General features: G+C 34.8%; 2 protein-coding genes across 9 annotated transcripts; both read right to left on the reverse strand.

Moving 5' to 3' along the window:
* Positions 1–755: 755 nt before the first annotated feature.
* LOC145114839 (sugar transporter ERD6-like 5) lies at positions 756–5,311 on the reverse strand. 8 transcript variants are annotated; one of them, XM_079050929.1, is made up of 18 exons: positions 4,971–5,309; positions 4,428–4,490; positions 4,171–4,260; positions 3,944–4,003; positions 3,771–3,836; positions 3,593–3,658; positions 3,424–3,499; positions 3,282–3,346; positions 2,878–2,970; positions 2,679–2,759; positions 2,518–2,602; positions 2,374–2,417; positions 2,236–2,298; positions 1,953–2,012; positions 1,615–1,668; positions 1,462–1,521; positions 1,176–1,290; positions 756–1,080 (listed from the first exon to the last, which is right to left on the reverse strand). In XM_079050929.1, exons 1-18 carry the CDS (start codon positions 5,139–5,141, stop codon positions 953–955), a joined length of 1,440 nt encoding a protein of 479 aa, XP_078907055.1. In that variant the 5' UTR covers positions 5,142–5,309; the 3' UTR covers positions 756–952. The 8 variants fall into 8 exon arrangements, 6 of the variants coding, with proteins under 6 accessions (XP_078907055.1, XP_078907054.1, XP_078907056.1 ...); XM_079050928.1 differs by having other exon boundaries at positions 1,462–1,536; XM_079050930.1 differs by lacking the exon at positions 1,953–2,012 and having other exon boundaries at positions 1,462–1,536; positions 4,971–5,310.
* A 2,880-nt stretch (positions 5,312–8,191) lies between these two features.
* Positions 8,192–12,594, reverse strand: LOC145114840 (sugar transporter ERD6-like 5). Its single transcript, XM_079050934.1, has 18 exons — positions 12,328–12,594; positions 11,772–11,834; positions 11,460–11,549; positions 11,287–11,346; positions 11,071–11,136; positions 10,919–10,984; positions 10,759–10,834; positions 10,607–10,671; positions 10,350–10,442; positions 10,198–10,278; positions 10,037–10,121; positions 9,880–9,923; positions 9,341–9,403; positions 9,178–9,237; positions 9,019–9,075; positions 8,853–8,912; positions 8,623–8,737; positions 8,192–8,508 (listed from the first exon to the last, which is right to left on the reverse strand). Exons 1-18 carry the CDS (start codon positions 12,499–12,501, stop codon positions 8,381–8,383), a joined length of 1,446 nt encoding a protein of 481 aa, XP_078907060.1. The 5' UTR covers positions 12,502–12,594; the 3' UTR covers positions 8,192–8,380.
* Between the last annotated feature and the right edge of the window lie 11,657 nt (positions 12,595–24,251).

Genomic DNA, 24,251 nt, shown 5'->3' on the forward strand with positions numbered 1-24,251 from the left:
TTATGTTTGATTAGTTCATGATATTTTCAGCTTGATGTCATTTATTTCCTATTTTCATTATTGTTTGTGATTTTGTCAAAACATTAAATTGGATTGCATTGGTCACATCTTCTCAACAACAATTATACATGTAAAAGAATTCTACGCATCTCAACATATTGACGTTATATCATTTTGTTTAAAATCTTCAATCTACCACAACCAACTAAAATTCTCCAAACCCTTATATATCTCAATATTAATCAATTAATGTAATAAATACCATCAAACATTATAAGTTAAAAAGTTTTTGGATGGTTTTTATTTAGGTGAAAATGAATAGTAACATGGGTTTCAAATGGATATAATACAAGTAAATATCTCATTTATAATAAATAATAATAAATAATAGATAATAAATTTGTTCATAGTCGATTTGATTTTAAGAAAGAAAGAAACAAAAATGGTTTTATGTGTCAAAATCTTGTTTAAATCTTATAAAGGTTTGACACCATTTTCTTAATTAGGAACCAATTACGTTAGCTGGTAACAAATACTTAACTTGAACCCCGACCTGTCATGCCCTATTTTTGTGCTCCAGTTTCTTGTTTGGAGGAAAAATAGTCATGAGAAATTAAATATCCTCCTACATTTTATTCCTACTTATCCTCCTACCATATCAAATGTTGACATGTGTCACATTTAATTACACATTTAATGAAATTAATAATCATTTAATCCACTTGTCACCATTTGATATGGTAGGAAGATAAATAGGAATAAAATGTAGGAGTATATTTAATTTCTCATTCCATCTCAACGAAAGGTGGAACAATGTGAGATTGGACATGTCCCACCCAAGAATCGCTTAGTTTTGTAATCTTTACACTCAAAACAACTCATTCTAAGATGAAGGACATATGCATGCATGCATGCCTTCATGTATGGATGTATGTGGTATGCATATTATGCATCAATTCACAATAAAAGGGTTCATGGATGCTTGTATTTCTTCTAATGTCCGACCCTTGGTCTCTGGTACTAATTTTGCAACAAACAAAACAGTCACACAGCATATGCTTGAAAACATGAAAAATGTTCCTGAGTGAAAAAAAAAATGAAAATCCATCAACTCCATAAGCAAGTTTTCTTGTGTGTGTGTGTCTGTGTGTGTGAGAGAGAGAGAGAGAGAGGACCTTCGGTGCTAAACTTCATCAGGAAGTTAAAAGCATATGAAACAACCCAGGAACCAAACCAGTTAACTACTGTCACAAGGCTTCCAGCTGAACCCTTGATATTTATCGGAAATATCTGAAAAAAAAAATAAATAAATAAAGAAATAAGAAATTAAAGGGTAATTAATGCAGAGTTTCATCATTTTATCGATTTAGCCACTTATCTATTGTCCTGAAAAATGGTTTCTTTTTACTGTTTGTTCATATTAATCTGGATAAAATGTATTAAGCTGAATGAAAGGCATACCTCAGACATAATTACCCATGGAATCCCTCCCATGCCTAATGAAAAAGATCCTGTAAATACCTGTTTAAATTTTAACTGGATCTTATAATTAATACTTTCAGTTGTTTTCATGATTAATTAAAAAAGAAAGTTAGTGAGTTCAAAACTCAATACCAATACACCAACAAGTGCCAAGATAGGGCTTACTCCCTTACTCTCTTGAAGGTCCTGAAACCACAAATTAGAAAATTCTAATTTTTTTTATCCTAAATATAAAAGAGTTAACACGTAAAAAATAGCAATGTACTTTGATTTCATTGATTTGTTTATTAATTATTATAACATTGTACATTGTTTCTTCCTATTATACATTTAAAAATCTACCAAATTATAGCAATGTTATTCAAATACAAATAAATTTTCACGGTTATAAGTGGGTAGATTTTCCGATTTTTAATGTCCTAAAAAGTAAAAAATGAAGTGGAAATTAAAGTTAATATAAATAAATGAACCTGTAGCAAAAATGATATCCCAGTTAGGAAACAACCTAAACATGTTCCAGCTGCAGAAACCTTGAAGAAAAGAAATTATATGTTTGAGTTATCAACATATTTTAATCTATTCTATTTAGTAAAAAAAAAAATCACTTAAGCAAACCCTAGATTTAACTTATAAGGGGCTTTTTTCATAATAGGGATGCTTAATGCTTTCTCAAAAATGAGGATGAAGAGGGTATTTACGTCATTTGTAAAAATGGCTAACAAATGATTTGTGAAAAGAGGATAAAGTTTGTACCATTAGTAAAGGCCTTCTACCTGAAACATCCATCAAAAGTACGCCTAATAAAGTAAATGGAACCTGAAGAAAACAATTATATATTCATAAACAAATGCAAATAATTAAAGAGAGGAACTAATTGGGAGTATGAAAAACCTGAACAATAACCATTGCAATTGAACCAATGCTACTTGAAAAACCTGTAAGAAACAGTTAATTATTCATAACCTGTTATTCAATGGTCAAATTATCCATATACTTGTTATATTTAAAAAAAAAAAAAAAAAATCTTTCTTTTACCAGCAGAAATAAAGATAGAATTTGCATAAAATGCAATAGCATTCACTCCACCAAATTGTTGTAATACCATAAGTCCAACTCCAATCTAAAATACAATTATCACAATATGAATTAAAACCTATGAAAAATAAATGATATTATTTATAAATGGAAAGACTTACAATCAGAGATTTGGCATATTCCGGTTGAAACAAATCAAAGACTCTACTTTCTGATAGCTGATCAAGTGTTTCTGTGTAATCCTATTACAAAATTGAAAACAGAATGATGTAATAGAAAGAAATGAAAGTAGGTTTGCTATTTCTTGTATTTATGTTTTAACCCTTATAGAAAAGTCAACTTTTTATAAAAGTTGTTTACTCTGATTTCAGCAGCTTCTTCAGAGATATCTGCATTCTCTCCCCTAAGTTGTTGTAAAGCAGACTCACATTCTTTCCATAAACCAATTTTTGCCTGTAAAAAGCAATGGATAAAACATTTTTCCTTAAATATCTTTTATTATGCCAAAAGCTTTTAAACATTAAAGAAGCATGCTTCAGTTTATTAGCAACTCTTGAGAAATTATATAGTTTTATCAGTCAGCTTGATATCAGATAACAAGTTTATATGCATAACTCTGAAAAACAAAGAATAGGTTAAATGCAAGAAATAGCAACTACTTTCTTTCATTTATTTGTTTATTGTAGGATTCTACTTTCATTTCTTCCTTTTACAACATTATACTTTGAAAATCTACAAACATTAACAATATGTAACAAACTCACCAGCCATCTAGGAGATTCAGGAATGAATAAAAGGCCTAGAATCTGTAGTATACATGGAATGATTCCTGTAAGAACATAACAACTATTGGATATAATCAAAAGATTTATTAAAGATTTGGAGAAATCATTGAAATTTATTTACCAATTAGAGCTAGTGTTCGCCAAGGAATGAAAGTTCCAATAAGCCACATTACAGATACTCCAATGCATATCATCAGCTGTAAATGGTGATATCAATGAAGTTAGGCATTAACAGCTTTTTATTAAAGGATGAATCTGGAGTAGTGAAAATATTTACAGCTTTTTATTACCTGATTAACAGTGGTAAATGCTCCACGAAGGTTTTGAGGTGTTATTTCTGCTATGTAAACTGGTACCTGTTTGTTATTATTCAAATTTGAGACTTTTTTTAATGTTACACAGAACAATATAGAAGAACAAAACATTTCAGAAATTGGTGTAACAGAATGAAGATGATGTTGCAATTACCACATAAGAGAGAACCCCAATTCCATATCCTATCAACAGTCTTCCAACATCCAGCAACCAAGAAACCTGTTTAAGAGTAATTACAAAAGTGATAAGATGAATGAGTACACAACAATGCAACATAAAAGACAAAAAAAAAAAAAAAAAAAAAAAAAGAGAAGGAAAGGAATTGCCTTGGAATATAAAATTGCTAACCACCCCAACAAACAAAACATTTCAGAAAGCCCCATGGTCTGCATATCAGATCAAATCAAAGGGAAAAGGAAACTTTTTAAGATATAATGATAAACAAATGAATGATTTAAAAAAAAAAACAAACATGTTCCATTGAACTTTTGTAGAGTTTGCTGCATTGTAGAACAAGAAAATGGTAAAGTTGTATGAAAGCACAATAATTTACCCTTCTCCTTCCAAGTTGATCAGCTATTTTCCCACTCATAACTGCACCTACCATTGCTCCAATTGTCAATATTGAACCAAAAACTGAATACTGCAATTAACCATGAAAACAAGATTGAGAAACTTGAGCACAATCAAAAATATATGAAAAACCTTACAATAATTAATTTCTGAAATGAATTTTTTAACAATTAAGACTCGTATATTAATATATTGATAATTGATTAGAGAAGTTTCACTTAAACATGCTGAGATTACCTCTTCTAAGGACATGCTAAGGTCATCCATAATTCCAGTCTGAGCTGGAGATGAAAAGCCAACCTGAGTATATATACACCAAACACATATAGAATTCTAGATTAGGGTTTATAAGAGAAGTCAACATGTTTTATGCATTATATTGACCATGGAAGACTCTGTTAGTTCAGGAAAAACAGTAACAAAGCAAATTTTTTAGTCTCCCATTTCTGCAAGTTTTTAATCCAAAGTTACCTTTTACCCAAATTTGATTGGAGACTCAAAATTTCTTTCAGCATATTCGTATGTTAAACAAGAAAATTAATATATAGTGCTCAATAGTAAATGCTGAAATTAAAGGAAGATTATCCTCAACATTCGTTCATCATATTTGACAACGATAGCTGTAGAACAGTTGACTTTTCATCTTATCTAATAACATGAATCATCCTACCCAAATTAATCAATTACAGTATTGAATTGAACTTAAGCTGCGTATCTTATTTCCATTGAAGTACAAATATCTATATTTTATGATATCATATCGATCATAGAGGAACTTACAGCAGAACCGAAAACGTAAGATCCAGAAACAGCTACCACAGTGCTGAACACAACCACGGGTGTCGCCGGAGAAGATGAATTGTTACTCCTCCGTTGCCGCCTATCTTCAGTGGTGATGAGCAATAAACTCTCCGAAGTACTCGGACCATCTCCGTTGCTTCTGCTTCCCATATCACTGTGTGTGTGTGAGAGAGAGATAGGCTACTGTCCTTGCATGTGAATGGCGGGGCTGTCTTCATCACCGGGAAAATACAAAAACTATAGTATTTAACTATTTAAGTACTTGCGCCCCAAACTATGGAATATTTTCATGTTTGGTCTCTTTATTTGAAAGGTTTTTGATTTTTGACAACTATAACCACGCATCATGAATTGTGACAGGGAAGTTTTAAAGCAATGTGAGGCTATGCCCCACACACACACACACACACACACACACACACACACACACACACACACACACACACACACACACACACACACATATATATATATATATATATATATATATATATATATATATATATATATATATATATATATATATATATGAAAAGTGAATATACCCTTAAGGGTATAAAAACTTAGGTACTCAAACCCACCATAAATACGACGTTTTGTTTGATATATTCATTATAATATTCTTAAACTTCAACACCTGACTTGATTTACTTTTAAGATTTTCGAAAATTTACTATTATCTTCCTCTTACATCAGATCTTTTTGCCGAACACCTACTAGGCTATATATATTGTAGTTGAAAATGAAAATTATGTAAGAGGAAGATAAATGAAAAATTTATAAAAATCTTTGAAGTAAATTAAGTTAGAAGTTGAAATATAAGAATATTGGACAATTACAATGTATATATATGATACAAAACGACGTAGTATGGTGAGTTTGGGTATCTAAGTTTATATATACCTTAAGGGTATATTCATTTTTTTTTCTCTCTCTCTCTCTCTCTCTCTCTCTATATATATATATATATATATATATATATATATATATATATAAGTAAAACATCTTATGATTAACCCTTAGTCATTGATCTCACATGGCTTCTACAATATATGAATTTCTAAAGGGTAAATGTCACTGTAGCCCAACCAACTTACGTGTTTTGGTTTAAATGGTCACTTTTTTTTTGTGCATTCTAAGGGTACGAATTCATGTTTTTAGTATTTAAAAGGTCCCTTTAAGAGAAATGAAGGGGTCACCCGGTGAACCCCTTTTCTAATCACCTCCTAATGAGCAGGTTAATTATGCCAGTCGTTGCCACCCCATCCATTAATCTCTCTCTCTCTCTCTCTCTCTCTCTCTCTCTCTCTCTCTCTCTCTCTCTCTCTCTCTCTCCGCCGACGGAAAGCTCTAATCCCCCATTTCCTTCCCCCGCTAACGACCTCTACCATTCCCAATAGCACCTCAAAAACGCAAAAAATGTCAGGCACGCTACGTCAAAAAGAAGGAATAGGTTTATCACATCTCAAATTCCATGGAACTAGACATGCTCTTCTGTTCTTACTGCCCCTGCTACACACCCAAAGTCTTTATTTGATCGGATATTATTTGGTTTCAAATGGTCCTAAACTGCACCCAGTTTCAATAGTCATGGTTGTGCCTGTTATTCAAGCCATGTTACTTCAAAAGGGCTAACAGGGGAAGAAGATGAGCTACGCACCTCAACTGTTCGATGAAATGCATAACAAAGAAAAAAAATGCTTTGCTCAATGCTTATATGACATATTCAACTCCACACCGGTCCTTACTAAGTCTTGTGGGATGATATGTTGTTCTACATTACACATCACACCCCCTACATCAAAATGCCAACAAGAACATGGGTTTGAAATCTGGCAGTACAACATGATATTTCCGTTTTAGCAATTGAATATGGCTTTTCAAGTCCGATCAACAAAGTTATAGTAACTCCTTGACCACCATGATAAGTCTCTACCCACCACCAGTTGTAGTGGTCTGAATCCATGTAAATTGACATGTGCAAATTGCTCAGATGAGAAGCAAGTAATCTATCAAATCAGAGTGGTGGAAAGGCCTACCGGGATAATGATGTTGTCATGAGATCTAATCAATCGGAGAGAATCAGAACCAACCACCATGTTTGAATCTTAGATAATCCTCTGTTTATGTTTCACCTTGTTCATGGATTTTAAGAGTATAATACTCATTAAATAAACTTGGTATATATGCAAATAAAGAAATCTAAGAAAGATTGGCGGTGGACGACGGCTCCGGTGAACTAATCGGCTGCTGCAATCAAGCCAAGAGAACGTTTCCTGCACCACCATCCAATTTGGGGGCGACCACAATGGCAACGGTGTTCCGATTACAGACGACGAAGAAGAGAACGTTTCCTTCTTTTTTCCAGATTTAACATTCAATCGGAATATCATAGAAGGATGTCCGACAAGCCGTTCTTTGAAGTGAAGGGTCACGTTCTCTTCCTTTCTTTGTACCGACATACCCAAAAAAGTTAAGAATTTGTTTTAATTAACTTTTAAAAAATATATAGAAAAGTCAATATACTAATGGCAACCGGTAAACCGGAAAGAAATATGGTGGTTCCTCTTTTAAACAGGTAAAATCAAAGTTTAAGCACTTAGACTACTAAAAAAAACAAAAGGGACCTTTTAAACCAAAACACATAAGTTGGTTGGGCTACAGTGACATTTACCCATTTCTAAATATAGCCTACTATTCAAGAACAATTAATTCATGCAAATCTTTCTATACTAATAAAAGAATGTCACTTACCCATTTCTAAATATAGCCTACTATTCAAGAACAATTAATTCATGCAAATCTTTCTATACTAATAAAAGAATAGTTATTAGTGTCACTTATAATTTTCTCATAATTTATATTTTTTTTTTCAAATGCTCTATAAAAATGACACTTGTCATTTTCTCATCATTTTTTATTTTTTAAAAAGTATTAATGTCGATAACAAGTTAGACAATTATTTATTTCATCCATGATTTTTAGAAGAAATTTAAATTCGTCTTGAATAAGTTTCAGTTATGATTGCTGATAATTAATTGTATTTTCTACAATATCATGTTTAATTAATAATATATTGAAAATAACTGATTAATAATTATGAGTTTTTGCTATAAAAATTTAATTATTTCTATCGTTCCCACTTCCCACGATAGTATTTTATTATTCATATCACATTGTATCTTTAATCTTTTTACAACTAGTTCCCAATATTTTGCATTTTACTACACGTTATATAACAATGTCTGAAACTTTCAAAATAAGCTCCAAAAAAATACACTTTACACGACAATTAATAGTTTCTAGGTCCAAAAAATGGATTCTATAACTTTTGAATCAAATATTGTATAAAATCATTATATTCTAATCTTTCATATCATGTCATGTAATCAAGTTTCTATAGAGGTGTTCATGGATGCTTGAATTTCTTCTAGTGTACGACCCTTGGTCTCTGGAACTAATTTTGCAACAAACAAAACAGTCACACAGCATATGCTTGAAAACATGAAAAATGTTCCTGTGGTAGAAATAAATACATCCATCAACTCCATAAATATACAACCATTGTAACCAATATTTTCTTGTATGTGTGTGTGTGAGAGAGAGAGAGAGAGAGAGAGAGAGAGAGGACCTTGAGTGCTGTATTCCATCAAGAAGTTAAAAGAATACGAAACAACCCAAGAACCAAACCAGTTAACTAGTGTCACAAGGCTTCCAGCTGAACTCTTAATATTCATAGGAAAGATCTGAAAGCAAAAATATTTAGTTATTAAAAACAACACCAATTACCATTTTAAATTATTTTTTTGTCATGTGAATCTCAAATATTATATATGTAAATAAGCTGAATAAAAGCCATACTTCAGACATAATGACCCATGGAATCCCCCCCATGCCCAATGAATAGGATCCTTTAAAAACCTGCTTACAATTCATCTCATAATTTAAATTCATAAATATAAAAGCTGGAAACTGAATTATAAAGCCACATAAAATTAAACTTTTGATTAGTGTAGAATTCCATTACCAATACTCCAACAAGTGCTAAAATAGGGCTTAACCCTTTATTCTCTTGAAGGTGGTCCTACAGGGGCAAATTAGACTTTACTTCATGAGTTTTGGGCCAGAAAATAAAATGAAAGTGGAGATTAAATTTTAATATTTTATATAATATAAATAAACAAACCTGTAGGAAAAATGATATCCCTAGAAGCAAACAACCCAAGCAAGTTCCACTAGCAGAAACCTTAAGAAAAAAAAAACAATTTATTTCTTGCATTTATCCCTAGAATTAATCTATGAAAAAATATATAAATAAATGATTTGTGAAAAGAGGATAAAGTTTGTACCATTAGTAGAGGCCTTCTACCTGAAACATCCATCAAAAGTACACCTAAAATGGTGAATGGAATCTGCAAAGACACATTTCAGTAATTATAAAAACAGTAAATTACACAAATCGTCCCTAAGGTTTGGGGTAATCTGTGTGTTTAGTCCCTAACTATTTTTTTTTTTTAAGTCGGACCGTCCCTGGAGTGTTCTTTTACTACGGTTTTTTTTTACCTGAAATGACTATATTGCCCTTACCAATTTTTTTTTTTTTATTTTCTTAAGAGGGTGTTTAGGGGAAAGGGGGTGGGTCCATGTTATTTTTTTAATATAAAAACAATAAAGAAATCAATAAGGGTAAATTAGTCTTTTTTTTTTCATTGATTAGGGACCAAAACCAAAACAAAATCAAACAATATGGACTGTCCGAGTTATACAAAAAAAAGTTAGGGACCAAACACACAGATTACCCCAAACCACAAGGACCATTTATGTAATTTACTCTTGTAAAAGAGATTGCCAAAATTAAAGATGTCAACTACTTGAAAGTATGAATAACCTGAACAAGAACCAATGCTATTGATCCAATAGTACTTGAAAAACCTGTAAAATAACAATACAGTTTCATCAACATATTTTTTTTTTATCCAAAATCATATATCCCCATTAAAAAAAATTAAAAATTAAAAAGCTTAACCCAAGAGCATGATCCTTACCAGCAGAAATAAAGATGGAATTTGCATAAAATGCAATAGCATTCACTCCACCAAATTGTTGTAATACCATAAGTCCAACTCCAATCTAAAATACAATTATCACAATATGAATTAAATCCTACGAATAATAAATGATATTATTTATAAATGGAAAGACTTACAATCAGAGATTTGGCATATTCTTGTTGAAACAAATCAAAGACTCTACTTTCTGATAGCTCATCAAGTGTTTCTGTGTAATCCTGTATTATAAACAGAAAGAAAAATATATTCCCATTGATTTAAAAAAAAAAAAAAAAAAAAAGTTGTTAACTCTGATTTCAGCAGCTTCTTCAGAGATTTCTGCATTCTCTCCCCTAAGTTTTTGTAGAGCATTCTCACATTCTTTCCATAAACCGATTTTTGCCTGCAAAAAGCTAGTTATAATCTTCTCTCATATGGAAAATAAAAAATTGGTGGAAAAAAGGTTTTAGACTTTTAGTAATTTGCTATTAAGTTAAATGCAAGAAATAGAAAAATAATTTGATTGGTTTGTTAATTATAACATTTTAATTTTTAAATAAAACTCACCAGCCATCTAGGAGATTCAGGGATGAAGAACAGGCCTACAACCTGTAGTACACATGGAATGCCTCCTAAATGGATATAACATAACAACTATTTGTCTGATTAAAATGTCTTCAAGATTTATAAAACATCATTGAAGTTTAAAAGAAATTTACCAATAAGAGCTAGCGTACGCCAATGAATAAGAATTCCAAGAAGCCACATTACAGATATTCCAATAGATATCATCAGCTGTAATAAATCATAAATGGTGCTCAATGCATTCAGTCATTAGTCAACATTTGTTGATATTGTATTTAACCAATTTGCAATTACCTGATTAACATCGGTAAATGATCCACGAAGGTTTTTGGGTGTTATTTCTGCTATGTAAACTGGTACCTATTTGGTTATTTGAAGATGAAATCTTACAAATGTCAAAGAATAAGGAAATCAGTGTAACATACTGAAGAATATCCTGCAATTACCACATAGGAGATAACCCCAACTCCATATCCTATTGATAATCTTCCAGCATCAAGCAACCAAGAAGCCTGTTACCAATAATTAAAAAGCAATGAGATGCATGAACTTTAGAGGACTACATACAATAAACAGCAACATACTTTCATTTATTTGTCTATTATGAATGATCACATCAAGATCTATGAAAAAAAAAAAGATGAAAAAGGGGTAAGACTTGCCTCAGAATATAAAATTGCTAACCACCCGAACAAACAAAACACTTGAGATAGTCCCATGCTCTGCATATCATATCATATCATATCATATCATATCAAATCAAATAGTAAGAGAACAAAAGAACAAGAATACAAAATAATAACAACAGCAAGTTACAGGTAAAACAAAAACAAACCATTTTCCTTCCAAATTGATCGGCTATTTTCCCACTCATAACTGCACCAACCATGGCTCCAATTGTCAATATTGAACCAAAAACTGAGTACTGCAAGTAATCATGAAAACAAGATGGAGAAGACGAAAGAAGTATAATCATAAGATTTCTGTAACCCTAAATTAGCATTGAGAAATGTGAATTTGAATCATAACATTTCCTATGAGAAGCCACACTTACATGCACAAGAGGAAAGCATAAGCATAAGAAACTTCACTTAAACATGTTATATGAACATATTACACTTTTTTTTGTGACCAAAAATGACATTACCTCTTCCAAGGACATGCCAAGATCATCCATGATTCCCATCTGAGCTGGAGATGAAAAGCCAACCTGTGTATCAACCATAGATTAGTTTTCATAAAAAAAATTAACCTAATTTGTGCATTAGTAAGCTTAAAATAAGTTCCCTTTTTGAGAGTCCTATATGAGCTCACAGTTTTCCTTTTCCTTTTTTGCAGATGTTCAATCCAAATTACCTTTACGTAATTATTCACAAATTCGGATGCCATTGGTTTTGATCTAAAAAAATCTTCTATCGTTAGAAGATATTTTTAGATGTAATCATCAACAAATTTTACTTATGTGTCAGCCAAACACTGTGTATTTTTATATTGTTATGAATTCTGAAATTAACAAAAAAAGTAGCCCTCAAAATTAAATATATGGACTTACTGTTGCGTATCCTATTCCATCTTATCTCACAAAATCGATAATCCTAATGAAATCGATTACTGTACTGATGAACTCATGCTGTGTACCCTATTTCATAGGCTGTATCTACAGAAATTCAAATAAATATAATATTGATTGCAGAAAAACTTACAGCAGAACCGTAAACGAAAGATCCACAGACAGCCACCAAAGTGCTAAACACAACCACCGCTGTCGCTGGAGAAGACGACTGATTGCTCCGACGTTTCCCACTGACGTCAGTGGTGGTGAGCAAAGAGCTATCCAGAGTACTCGGACCATCTTCTTCTTCGCTTCTACTATTCATGTCTGTTGATGGCGCGCTGACTGCCTCTCTTTCAGCCACCGGCGAAGAAAAACAAAAACTAAATCAGTAAATTTAAATAATAACCCTCAAACTATTGAAAGATTTCAATTCTAGACCGTTATAGTGGAACGGTAAGCATTTGTACTGAAACTATATATTGACATATCGAGTATGGTTTGGATAAAACCGAATTATCGAATTGTCCAAACTATATATTGAAAACCAAAATCAATTTGGATCTGATCGGATTTGAATTGTAATTGGATCGGATCAGATCGGATTTGAATTTAGTTTGGACAATTCGGATCTATGTTTGGAAAACCGAAATCAATTTGGATTTACTTGATTGGATTGGATCAAACCGATCCATCCAAACGAACACTCCTAGTTTTCAATACTATATGAGCTTCTCCATCCGCCGTGCATTTTTGTGTTAAAACAACACCACAACACCATTTTATTGGGTTTTTGGTTTATGGTTGGAATTGCTCTAATACATGTTCGTAACCTAAACCAATAGTAATACCTAAGAACCAATTATTAACGAACCTAAAAAAATATTTTAAATTTAATAAAGATAAACTTAGATTAATTGATTTATAATTTTAGTGAACGCCCTTTGATGCGACATCGACCTCCGGCGAGTCTTCTAGTCTTCTGCTGCGGTGGAGATCTGGATATCACAGTGCAAAGTCGTTGGAGCCGTCCCAGGGACTGTGCCCCGGGAGCGGACTCCGATGGTCAAGTTAGATCAGCTAGAAGATATGAGATGGTTCTCCATAGCTGGGGGGAACCATCTTGGTGCTAGTGGTGGTATATAGTGGCTGACGGCGGAGGGTATAGTGGCTGACGGCGGAGGGTGGCGGCTGAGCCACCCGGCCGGAGTATAGTGGCGGCTGAGCCAAAGGGAAGGATCCTCCTCCATGGAGGAGGTACTGTTCATTATATAGGGGACAATTAGGTCAAGGGGAATTAGGGCAGGCCTTGGGCCAGCCCAATTCAGGCCCAACTAGCAAGGAGTTGGGCAAGGCCGGCCGAAGGCGCCGGGCGAGGCTGGCGGGCACGCCCCAGGCAAGGCTGGCTGGTGCGCACCAGGAAAGGATGGCAAGGGAGTGTCAGGCGAGGGAGTGCCAGGCGAGGGAGGGCCAGGCGAGGGAGCGCCTGGCCGGGCCGGCAGGAGAGTCCCCAGCAGGGCTGGCAAGGGAGTCCCCAGCAAGGCTCGTAGGGGAACGTCAGGCAGGGCTGGCAGGAGCGCGCCAGGCCAGGCTGGCGTGCTGGAGCAGTTTGGGCCATGCTAGTGGACCATATATCATCAAGTCCCCCCAGTCTGGTGTTATTGGTACGCGGCCAATGACATCGGACTGGAACTAGTCATATAAACCAACAGGAGAGTCCCCATCGAGGTTGGCAAGGGAGTCCCCAGCAAGGTTGGCAGGAGAACGCCAGACAAGGCTGGCAGGAGCGCGCCAGGCCAGGCTGGCGTGCTAGAGCAGTCTAGGCCAAGCCAATGGACCATATATCATCACCCTTCAATCTTAAGCTATCCAAGTCAATTAGCTAGTAACGAGTAGCAGGTAGCTAGTATCTTTTTGTTAAATATTACGTGAAATAACTTTTAGATTTGAAACGTTTTGTTTAAATTAAATGTTAAAATCTTGTAATGTCAAACGAGGTTTTTAAGCTTCCAAATATTCTGTGTCAAACACACTCTAGCCAGTTATATTTTAAACTTTGACTATAGCAACTTTAAAAATCAAAATATTTGTAACATCCCAATCTTCAAATAATTTTAAATTCATCCATTGGGTTGTAATTATGTCATTTTTAGTCATTGGATTGGAAAGGAGTAGCCATGGGAAGCCGTAGTGGCAAATGGTAATTTTTGGAGCAAGAGTTGTACGCTGGACGTACATGTGAGTACGCTAAGCGTACTAGGGCGCGCCTAGTACGCTGGGCGTACGTATATGTACGCAGGACGTACTAGTGTTTGGGTGAAACCCTAACTTTTAGGGTTTGTGGAGTATTTAAGCATCATTATGGCCTCCCCCCCCACCAATCTTTTCAGCCTCCAATTCTAGGATAGTTGTTGGCAAACCCTAACTCCTCTAGTGTGTGTGTATGAGTTAAGAGTGTGTTTCTTGTATGGTTGAAGGAGAAGTTAGTGCATCAAAGGAGTCAAGGAAGGAAGAAAGCTTATAGATCTAGGATTATCATCTTCTTTGGGAGCTTCAGGAAGTATAAAGCTTCTACCTTTATGTTTGGATTGCTTAGATATTGTTTTGGTAGCTTTTTAGTGTTCTTCTTGTCCCAAAAGTCCCATTGTTATGCATGCTTTGTTTTAGACGTTTTGAGTTGTCCTTTTAGAACCTAGTGTGACAACCGTCAAATTCAAGTCAAAGTCAAAGTCAACAAGTCAAACCGGTCAAACTTAACTAGTATTTGTATGTTAAACGTTATTCTATGTATAAAAATGTGCATTTGTATGTCAAAAATTCAAGTGTCTCGAAGAATCTATGTGTTAACAATGTAAAAACCCTAAAAAGGGAGTTGAACGCATCAAAACACGACTAAGGACCCTTTCGGGGACTTAAAACGATCATTAACGAAGCATAACGGGGTTCACGAACCTTGCATTACGAAATTATACGATAATAATGGCCAAGGTTAAATCTCTCCCAAATCTCTCTAAGAATGTGAAATCTCTCCCAAATCTCTCCAAGTATGTAAAATCTCTCCCAAATCTCTCCAAGCGTGTGAAATCCCTCCCAAATCTCTCTAAGAATGTGAAATCTCTCCAAGTATGTGAAATCTCTCCCAAATCTCTCCAAGTATGTGAAATCTCTCCCAAATCTCTCCAAGTATGTGAAACCTCTCCAAGTATGTGAAATCTCTCCCAAATCTCTCCAAGTATGTGAAATCTCTCCCAAATCTCTCCAAGTATGTGAAATCTCTCCCAAATCTCTCCAAGTATATGAAATCTCTCCAAGTATGTGAAATCTCTCCCAAAATCTCTCTCAAACTTTTTATGGTCATCCGGGTCATCCCGACCCTTAACTTGGTCAAAAATCACGCAAAACGAAAAGATTTCTCGAAAAACAGCTATATAGAACCGAAACCCCTCTTAAGGAGCCGAACCTCTTAGAAGCCGAACCTCTTAGGAGCCGAACCTCTTAGAAGTCGAACCTCTTAGGAGCCGAAACCCTTCTTAGGAGCCGAAATTGTCAGAAGCGAAAGTGTCAGAAGCCATCTCGGACCGAAGCCAGCAGCGAGGACCGAACTTCGGCCCCCCATCCGAGATCCTCGCATCCCCCACTTCGGACCTTCGGTCTTCCCCTCCTTCTCTCGGTTCCCTCTCGGTTCTCACACTCCTAAGAGCCGAACCTCGCAGGTTCGGTCCCTAATGCCGGTTTTCGACTACTTTTGCCTCCTAAGCCCGTTTTTGACGGGATTTTTTCACCAAATTCATATTTTTATCATTTTTAACCCCCAGAACTCTTATTTTAATTATTTTTCAAGGATTTACTAATTAAAAATCATTATTTTATAATAAGAAGAGTATTCTACCCCACAAGTGGGTCAAGTGTGTCCACTTGCCTCCTATGTGTCACTTTCTCGTTGGTCCAACCTTATCCACATCACACAAACCAAGACAAACATCCCTTCACCCTAGCCACTTGCTCCAGCAACCCTCCATATAAGGAAATGCCTGGGATTTCCTTGATCATTTGCTTCACCATCAAACATTATACACTTCTTAAACCATCAAGAGGGCCTTTTTTCTCTCAAACTTTCAGCCACACTTTTGATGTGTTCTGTGACAACCCGTAAAATTTTTACTTTTAAAGCCCAGTCAATCAACTCAACTGAGTGTCAGACTCATTGGTAATGAGTTCTAGCCTAGTTTAAGGTCATTCTAAGGAGTTTTAAGCCTAGTACACTTAAGGAATGAGTGTAGAATGTACCTGCTAGAGACACTGTCCAAGAAATCAAGCCTTAACCTTCTTATTGAGAGTTCACGGCCACAACACTTGAGTTTACGGCCGTAAACTCAAGGTGGGCCGTAAACTCCTCTTTTTAGACTCATATCCTTCATATTCTTCATTATTCTCATTTCCAAGTCAAGAAAGTCCCATTCTCTCTCAAGTATCATCCAACTTTTCATCTTAGATCTTCAAAAGTGTAAGTGTTCTTGCTCTAGTTTGTTGTTAATCCTTCTTAACTAGCTTCATCCTCATGATTCATCCATGGAAATCATGTTTTCTTAGATCTTCAAGAAACACCAAGAACACACACTAGTGTTCTTGGCCAAAACCGATCATTTCAAGCTTCTAGATCGTAAGTACTCTTCCCTATACTTCATATCTAGTAGGAGGCCTTGAATTACAACATTGAAACATGCCTTTTCCCATGAAGATCATGAGTTTACGGCCCAAGATCTTCCTTGACCGTAAACTCCATGTTATGGCATGTTTGGGCCTTAAACTCTTCCAACAATCAAACCTTTGACCTAGAACCCTTCCTTGATGGAAATAAGACCTTAAACTACCCTCAAATGCATAATGACCATGAGTTTACGGCTGTAAACTCCTTTGGGCCGTAAACTCATCAAAAGCCTTCTTTGTGTTGGTCTTTCTCATACTTGTGTAGAGCAAAAGTCCCTCAAGCTTCCCTAGCCTTCAAACCCACACTTATGCATGTTTGACCATGAGTTTACGGCCGTAAACTCCCTTGGCCGTAAACCCATGGTAGTAAACTCAAGTTAGTGCCATTCCACTTCCCTTTTATGAATCACATGTGATTCCAACACTTGGTCAAAGTGTTTCCTAGTCCAGGAAGGTGTTTCCTTTCATATAGTTGTTTATAAACACTATATTCATGCCAATATATGTCATTTAGGACTTGTTGTGTCTCGGGACTTCATTCGTGGAACTTCTCATCCTTACACGCATACCCGTTTGAATCACCCACATCAGGTGAGTTCATACCCCGTAATGAATCTTTTAACTGTTTTAAATGCTTTTAAGGGGGGGGGGGGAATACAAGTTGAACACAATGATAATTGTGTAACTCTTTGTTATAAACATCTTTCAAAAATGTTACTTATGTCATTTATAAGTTGTCAAAACATTTCAAAAACTCTTTTAAAGTTATGTTACTTTATAGTTATACAAAACTCCATTTTTAAAGTACAAGCATAACTTAGTAGATAAACGAGTCTTTTCAATAACAGTTCAAGTAAAACTTTAGTAAACTATAATATGTATAGTTTAGGAGGATGCTATTCATTACTTCTAGTTCAATGAAGCATACAAAGAAACAATAACATACAGAGAGAGATACTATATTGAGAAATAAACAATACCATACAGAACAAACAAACTAGGTTGCTATAGCCTGAGAACATACAAGATCTAATTATACCAATGAATCACTAACTCATTGTTTTAAACAAAAGGTGATAGTTATATTGGGTATACATGATCATATAACTTGAATGTGAATTACACGGCTTGCAAGAATTTGCAGAGGTCGCGTTTGGTTCCCTTATTCTCTAGACATGGAGAGCGTTTAGTAGGGGTACTAGCCTTCACATTATGACCATAATAAAACAAACATGTTTTAGGTCATCAGTACATCCGCATGTCATTATAAACGACAACTGTGTACTTACATTTCCCATTACTTTCATAAAGTGACAGTACCACTTGAAAGTCAAATGCAAACTATTTTCGAGTTAAGATAGTTATAAACTGGGGAAAACTTACATTTTTACAAACGACAAACATAACAGTCGAGTCTAGCACATAACAGTAGATGCCTTGGTAGAAGGCTACGTTTAATAGAAAGGACCATAATGCTAACCTTATGATTCCTTAATGTACACATCAAAGGATATATATATACCAATAGGATCCGACAGGTAATAGGATGTGTGCTCTCCGCTTCATTTCCTGTTCCTTGATTGGTTGTGGGCTTGGAACGAATTCACCCAATCTATTTTCTATTCGATTCTAGATATATATATATATGCTCTGTATACATTAAGTCATCATAAGGGTACCAGGTATGGGTCAAGTCATAGAACACAGAGTCAATGCACAGTTTTCTAGTACAAAACATACTTTCCAAATCAGAAACTTTGGTATACAAAACTTGAAACTTCCCAGTAAAGGGTTTAATCCATTTTATTAAACCAGTATAAACTTAAAGGACCTTAGGTGATTAACTCTATAATACTTTAGTTTATACATCATGGTTATATATAACTAATACCCAATAGGTAGTTGGATGTGTGTTTTCCGCCTTACTTCCTGTTCCTTGTTTGGTTGTGGGCTTAGGGCAGATTCACCCAATTAACTTTCTATCCGATATTAGATCATATATATCCAGTATAAACTAAGTTATTATAAAAGTGATTACTGTGGTTACCATATTATTATAAGAAATAAGGGTTTTCTTAAAGAATCTTTTCATTAAATATAAAGGGACCATTACAATTAACTCCATGAGTAACAAGTGAATACACCAGGGTTATATACAACAAAGATCTAACAACCAATGGGATGTGTGCTATCCGCCTTAATTTCTGTTCCTTGTTTGGTTGTGAGCTTAGGGCAGATGCGCACAATCGATTGTTTGTTTACTCTGAGTCTTATATAACTTGTATCCATTTAGTACTCATAGAAAGGATTGTAGAGTCATTTTTACTTATCTTTCATCAAAGTAGGAAATATAGGATTTTCTAGAGGAACAGGCGAACTTTTCTAAACAGAACTTACAACTTACAACATTTTACAACTTACTACAACTTACTACATTTTCAACTACATTTTCAACTACATTATACAACTTACTTACATCATTAAAATCTTATGAACTCACCAGCTTAATTGCTGATCAACTCTTTCAAATAACTTGTATTCTCAGGAGACTAATAGACATGTACTCGTGTTGGGAATTCAGAAGATGGAGCATAATAGCTTCAAGTCTTGTTTTGTTATTTGCTTACGAATTCTATGTTTTGTGAACACACACTTTGTAAACACTTTCTTTCAAATGAAATGGTTGTTCATTACTTGCTTACTATAATGCATATCTTGTGATACTAAACATGACGTCCTCCACCCCCGAACGTTTCCGCCGTTTCGGTTTTGGGGTGTGACATGTTCTTGAGTCATTTATTCACTTATTGGTAAGTATTTCCTCCTAACTCGAGTGCTATTACTTGTTTTCATAACACTCTTGGATCATCGACTCATATCTTAACACCAAAAATCGTTCTTAGGATCATCCAAAACTTCGTGTGTTCATCAAGTGATCTAGACTTGAAACTCATCATCTTCAACCTTCCACTCTTCAAGAAATCACTCAAGGTGAGTTCATACCCCTACATTTTCTAGTTTTCTTCAGTTTTTAGGGGGGGGGGGGAATACAAGTTAAAACACCAAAACATATTCAAAACTTAACTTGACAGCTTACAACAGAAAAGTTGTGACCTGTTCACGAACTGTTTTACCCAACTTAAACTTAATATCTTTCAAAACTGTTTAATATTCAAGTAGTTCAGGTTTATACCTTTAAAATGACTACTTGCACATCTCCATATGATTTTTCTATGATTTATGGTGATTTTTACAAAACTGCCTACCATTTCAAAAACGAATTCGGACCAGTCTGTGATTATGAACACTTTCACATAAGTTAGAGACTTCTAAAAATCATAATAAAAATTATGAATAAACTAGACACATTTTCTAAGCTCTCAGAGTTTATGGAGTTAGTTTTCGACCTCGTATGATTTTTCTATGATGATTTCAAAACAGTACAGAAAGGATAAAAACTAGTTACATAGTTTACCATATTAACAACACTTTGTAGTATGTTGAGCAAAGTGCATAACGATAAGTTTCTCAATGTTTGGATGCATTCTTGTTAGTTTATCATCATAAACAGAAATTAGTCATTCATGTTAAGGTTTTTCCTCCATTCATTTCGAACACATATAATAAACTACATTAAGTATAGTTTATGAATTTTCGATAAAAGCATACTACATGGAAAAGGTTTTACTCTCAAAACAAATGGTTTTTTCATATACTACTTGATAAACTATAATAGTAATAGTTTATGGATTTATATCAAAAATGTATTTTCATAAAAGGTGATTTCACTTCCTCCACGGAAGAGGTTTTATACTCAAAACTATATGTAAACTAGTTAACGTAAGTTGTGAGACATTCTCCTTCGGGGTACCACAGAAAATCCTGAATTAGTTATAATCAGAGTCTCTTGTAGGGAGAGCGTGATAATTGTGTATAGATATATATTGGGATTGACAATCCCGCACCTAAACTGTTAGCTACAGTTAGACCGGCAGGTCTGGGGTGACAAATGTCATTTCGATTCCGACGTCTGAAGAACGTCGCAACAGGCATCTATGTTATAGTATGGTTATAGCGACTCACATAGGGAGTTAACAATCTTTCAAGTTTACAGGAAAAATTCTAAAATGAAAAGGGGTTTTACTTCTAAATTAAACGAGTTTATGCCGATTTAAACTTGCATGAATTACTTTAAGTATGGAAAAATACTTGTATATTCTCGGTCTTGACGTTTAAGACTACATGACTTTTTATAAGGAAAATATTGGATTTTCTTTGGAAACACATTACCATTATGAACATTATAAGTACAAAACACACACATATATTCTCTGTCTTGACATTTAAGACTACATGACTTTTTATAAGGAAAATATTGGATTATCTTTGGAAACACATTACCATTATGAACATTATAAGTACAAAACACACACATATTCTCTGTCTTGACATTTAAGACTACATGACTTTTATAAGGAAAATATTGGATTTTCTTTGGAAACATATTTCTATCAAAACTACATTTCATCCAGAATTGTTAGACTTCAGCTATAATTGCTAAGTGTATATGCTAGAGTTATATAAGAATCTAGTCACAATCAACTTAGAATTGGTGGGCCCGCCTTACTTCCTGTTCCTTGTTTGGTTGTGGACCTAGGGCAGACCTATTATATTCGACAGTTTATTTAACTTAAATTTTATATAACTTATATATACACTGGGTGATTATAGAAGGAATTTACAGGTCTTTCTAGGGTACATTATTGCATAACATAGGAGAGTTCATTTCACGTTTAATAAAGAAAATATTGAATTTTCTGAAATCATAATCTATCGCTTTTTTACAAGGAAAACGGCTTCTTTCTCAAATAAAACTCTTATGAACTCACCAACTTAACTGTTGACGCTTTTTCAAACTACTTGTATTCTCAGGAATTCAGTGAAACAGGAAATCAACCGCTTTTGAGGATGAGACGTTAAATCGTCAAACATTTCATTTTTGTCATCATAAGTGTAATTGATTGGAAACATGTAAACACATTCTATTGTATAACTTTTTCAATTATATTTATGATGGTTGTATTTACTTTGAGCACTATTATACTCGTTGTTGTGATACTATACATGAAGTCCTCCACCCCCGGACGTTTCTTCCATCCTTGGTTTGGGGGTGTGACACCTAGGAAGGGTTCTAAGTTATAAAAATGGAGTCCTTTTGGCTGGTTTGGCTTCATGTTGCTAATAGGAGGTCTTAATGGGTTAAGACCATGTATTAAGCCTTTTTTGGACGTCTAAAGTGTTAAAGTTTGAGACTTTTATGATTTGGGAGTACTTTGAGTCATGGATCTGAAGTTTGAGCTTAAGTGCTTAATCCATTAAGCACTTATAAGGATTTTAAGGCATGCGAGGGTACGCCCCGCGTACTAAGTCAACCACCTCGATGGTGGTCAATGCGAGGCGAGGTACGCTGTGACATCCCCATTTTCACGGCCAGAAAAGACCAATTTTGTTTATGCTTTATAAAAATCAGAGTACCTCTTTTAATAAAAATGTTGCGGAATTTGTTCCCAGTAAAACATGATAAATACGTTATCAAAGCATTTCCGAAGAAAAGTATTTTTATTCATTTTAAAACATTTGGGATGTCATCGTCAATATAGAAACATAAGCATAAACAGAAATTACATTCATTATCACTAGTGATTTACATCTCCTTAATCTCTAAGTGTAGTGTATCCTTATATCGACATCTGTGATACAATTAAACTGAGTGGGTCAGGTTGGGAAACCTGGTGAGTACATAGGGTTTTCAACCCACAATAATATAGTTAATTTGTTTCTTCACATAATACATGTCAAACAATTAACCCGATTACCCATCCCCATTTTCTTCATTTAATATTCCCTAAAGAACTATCTTAAGGGTCATCTCCTATATCGTATTTACCACTCATCTCTTTACATCACATTTCCTTATATGTTTGTTCCTAAGAGCTTTTCCTAAGGATCATCTCCTACATCCCATAGACAACAATGATTCGGGGATTACTCCCTCCATACGTGCCTAGTAAGGGTTGGGGTATCATCGCATGAATACGTAGTTACAACATCGCCTGAACTCGTAATTCATAGTAAGGGTTAGAGTATCATCACATGAATACGTAGTTACAACATCGCGTGAACTCGTAATTTATAGTAAGGGTTAGAGTATCATCATATGAATACGTAGTTACAACATCGCCTGAACTCGTAAATCATCACCTACAGGTTATGAGCCTGCTGGTGTTTCCACGGGGTTGTTTATAATAGTCTGTGGTCGCCATCTATACTCTGGTAGATGACTACATCTCCAAATTGCCGGAAAAGGTTATAGTATCCTTCATCCCGCATCACCGATTCATCATCACCTATCTATCCTCACCTAATTATCATCACCTATCTCTCATCATTTTATTTCATCACACACCAACTATTTCATCTACCCATGTTTTATCCCAAAATATTTGTAGATATAAAATAAATATACAGTTTAAATCATTTAAAACATGTATAAAATCATTCATCCAGCATAGACAGCAAGTATTCAAATAATACGCACACATAGCACGTAATTTATATAAAATACTTCATATATATGTGTAAGATGAAAGTAACTATGCACTCACCTGATAAGGTGGTGACTCGGTACTCGGACAGCACTTCGTTATCTCAAAACAATTTTCCCTTGACAAAACCTAGTATCAATACCACTAGGGTTTAGTCTAACGTTAACCGCGACTAATTAATAGTCTATCTATTATTACTATTCTATAAGCATTAAGCAACACTCTTATATAACTCATAATAATAGCCCAAATAATTATTATAAGATCCTAATAACATTACTATACTGAAACATAAGCTTTACTAAAGATAGGGTAGGCGTAGCTCACTTACAGCGGGTTTTTCTCAAAACCGGGCTCCGCCGAAGCAGAGTTTCTAAGCCGAAGGCTCTTCTTTTCGGAGCCCTCGGGCACTCCGGGGCTTCTGCCTCGTGCTAGGGGGTTCCCTAGGCTTTTTGGGGGGTTTGGTGGGTTAGAGAGAGGTTCTAGAGAGAGAAAGATGGGATTGAAGGTGTGAGGAATGAGCTTCACCCGAGAACTCTATTTATAGGCTGCCTGGGGCGTCAACACGTCGTGGTGCCTCTCACCACGTCGTGGTGTTGCGTAGGCTCCAAGGTTTCGCCTGGTGCTGACACGTGGCATCGCACACAGGGTGGAAATCAGCCGATTTTCAAAAATTCATAACTTTCGCATACGAGCTCCGTTTTGGACGTTATTTATATCCACGCGTAGGTAAAAATAAGATCTACAACTTTAATTTTGACTC

Source organism: Lactuca virosa, chromosome 5 (genome assembly GCF_052849685.1).
Source record: "Lactuca virosa cultivar CGN04683 chromosome 5, Lactuca_virosa_CGN04683_v6, whole genome shotgun sequence".
NCBI classification, from domain to species: Eukaryota; Viridiplantae; Streptophyta; class Magnoliopsida; order Asterales; family Asteraceae; genus Lactuca; species Lactuca virosa.

Coding starts and splice junctions, on each gene's coding strand:
- LOC145114839 (XM_079050928.1), bottom strand. CDS start 5,141: ATGGGAAGCAGAAGCAACGGAGATGGTCCGAGTACTTCGGAGAGTTTA. Junction 3,347..3,423: donor GCGAACACTAGCTCTAATTG/GTAAATAAATTT, acceptor ATGTTCTTACAG/GAATCATTCCATGTATACTA. Junction 2,603..2,678: donor AATATGCCAAATCTCTGATT/GTAAGTCTTTCC, acceptor ATTGTATTTTAG/ATTGGAGTTGGACTTATGGT.
- LOC145114840 (XM_079050934.1), bottom strand. CDS start 12,501: ATGAATAGTAGAAGCGAAGAAGAAGATGGTCCGAGTACTCTGGATAGC. Junction 10,122..10,197: donor AATATGCCAAATCTCTGATT/GTAAGTCTTTCC, acceptor ATTGTATTTTAG/ATTGGAGTTGGACTTATGGT. Junction 8,913..9,018: donor TAGCACTTGTTGGAGTATTG/GTAATGGAATTC, acceptor AATTGTAAGCAG/GTTTTTAAAGGATCCTATTC.